The sequence below is a fragment of the Penaeus monodon genome, chromosome 23 (genome assembly GCF_015228065.2).
Source record: "Penaeus monodon isolate SGIC_2016 chromosome 23, NSTDA_Pmon_1, whole genome shotgun sequence".
NCBI lineage: Eukaryota > Metazoa > Arthropoda > Malacostraca > Decapoda > Penaeidae > Penaeus > Penaeus monodon.
This window is the reverse complement of record NC_051408.1, coordinates 17,992,613-17,992,871: the sequence shown is the minus strand read 5'-3', so window position 1 is coordinate 17,992,871 and position 259 is coordinate 17,992,613. Positions and strand designations below refer to the sequence as shown.

Sequence of the window (259 nt, the reverse complement as noted above, 5' to 3'; positions counted from 1 at the left end):
GTTTTTTTCTGTCGCAAATGTAGAGCGGCCCCAAGACCTGCTCCATCGACGTCTCGTGTCTGAAGAAGGGCTCCTCCAGGATGGTCGAACTCGAGCCTTCCACGCTCCTCAAAGCCTACGGGAAGGCGGGGGGCGCTGCAGGCGGCGACGAAGGTGCAGGGGAGAAGGCCGAGAGTGAGGATGCCGTGTCCAACACCGCCAAGACCACCATGAACATCATGCACGGTGAGCCTTTCACAGCCTCATCGCTCTGGCTAGT

General features: G+C 59.8%; 1 protein-coding gene across 1 annotated transcript in view; it reads left to right on the top strand.

Annotated features, from left to right (window-relative positions):
* LOC119587862 overlaps nucleotides 1-259 on the top strand; it is a gene marked incomplete at its 5' end in the record, with an annotated part of 13,833 nt that overhangs the window by 9,895 nt on the left and 3,679 nt on the right. The window contains 1 exon segment of the mRNA XM_037936565.1: nucleotides 24-225. Coding sequence (XP_037792493.1) covers nucleotides 24-225 — 202 coding nt within the window.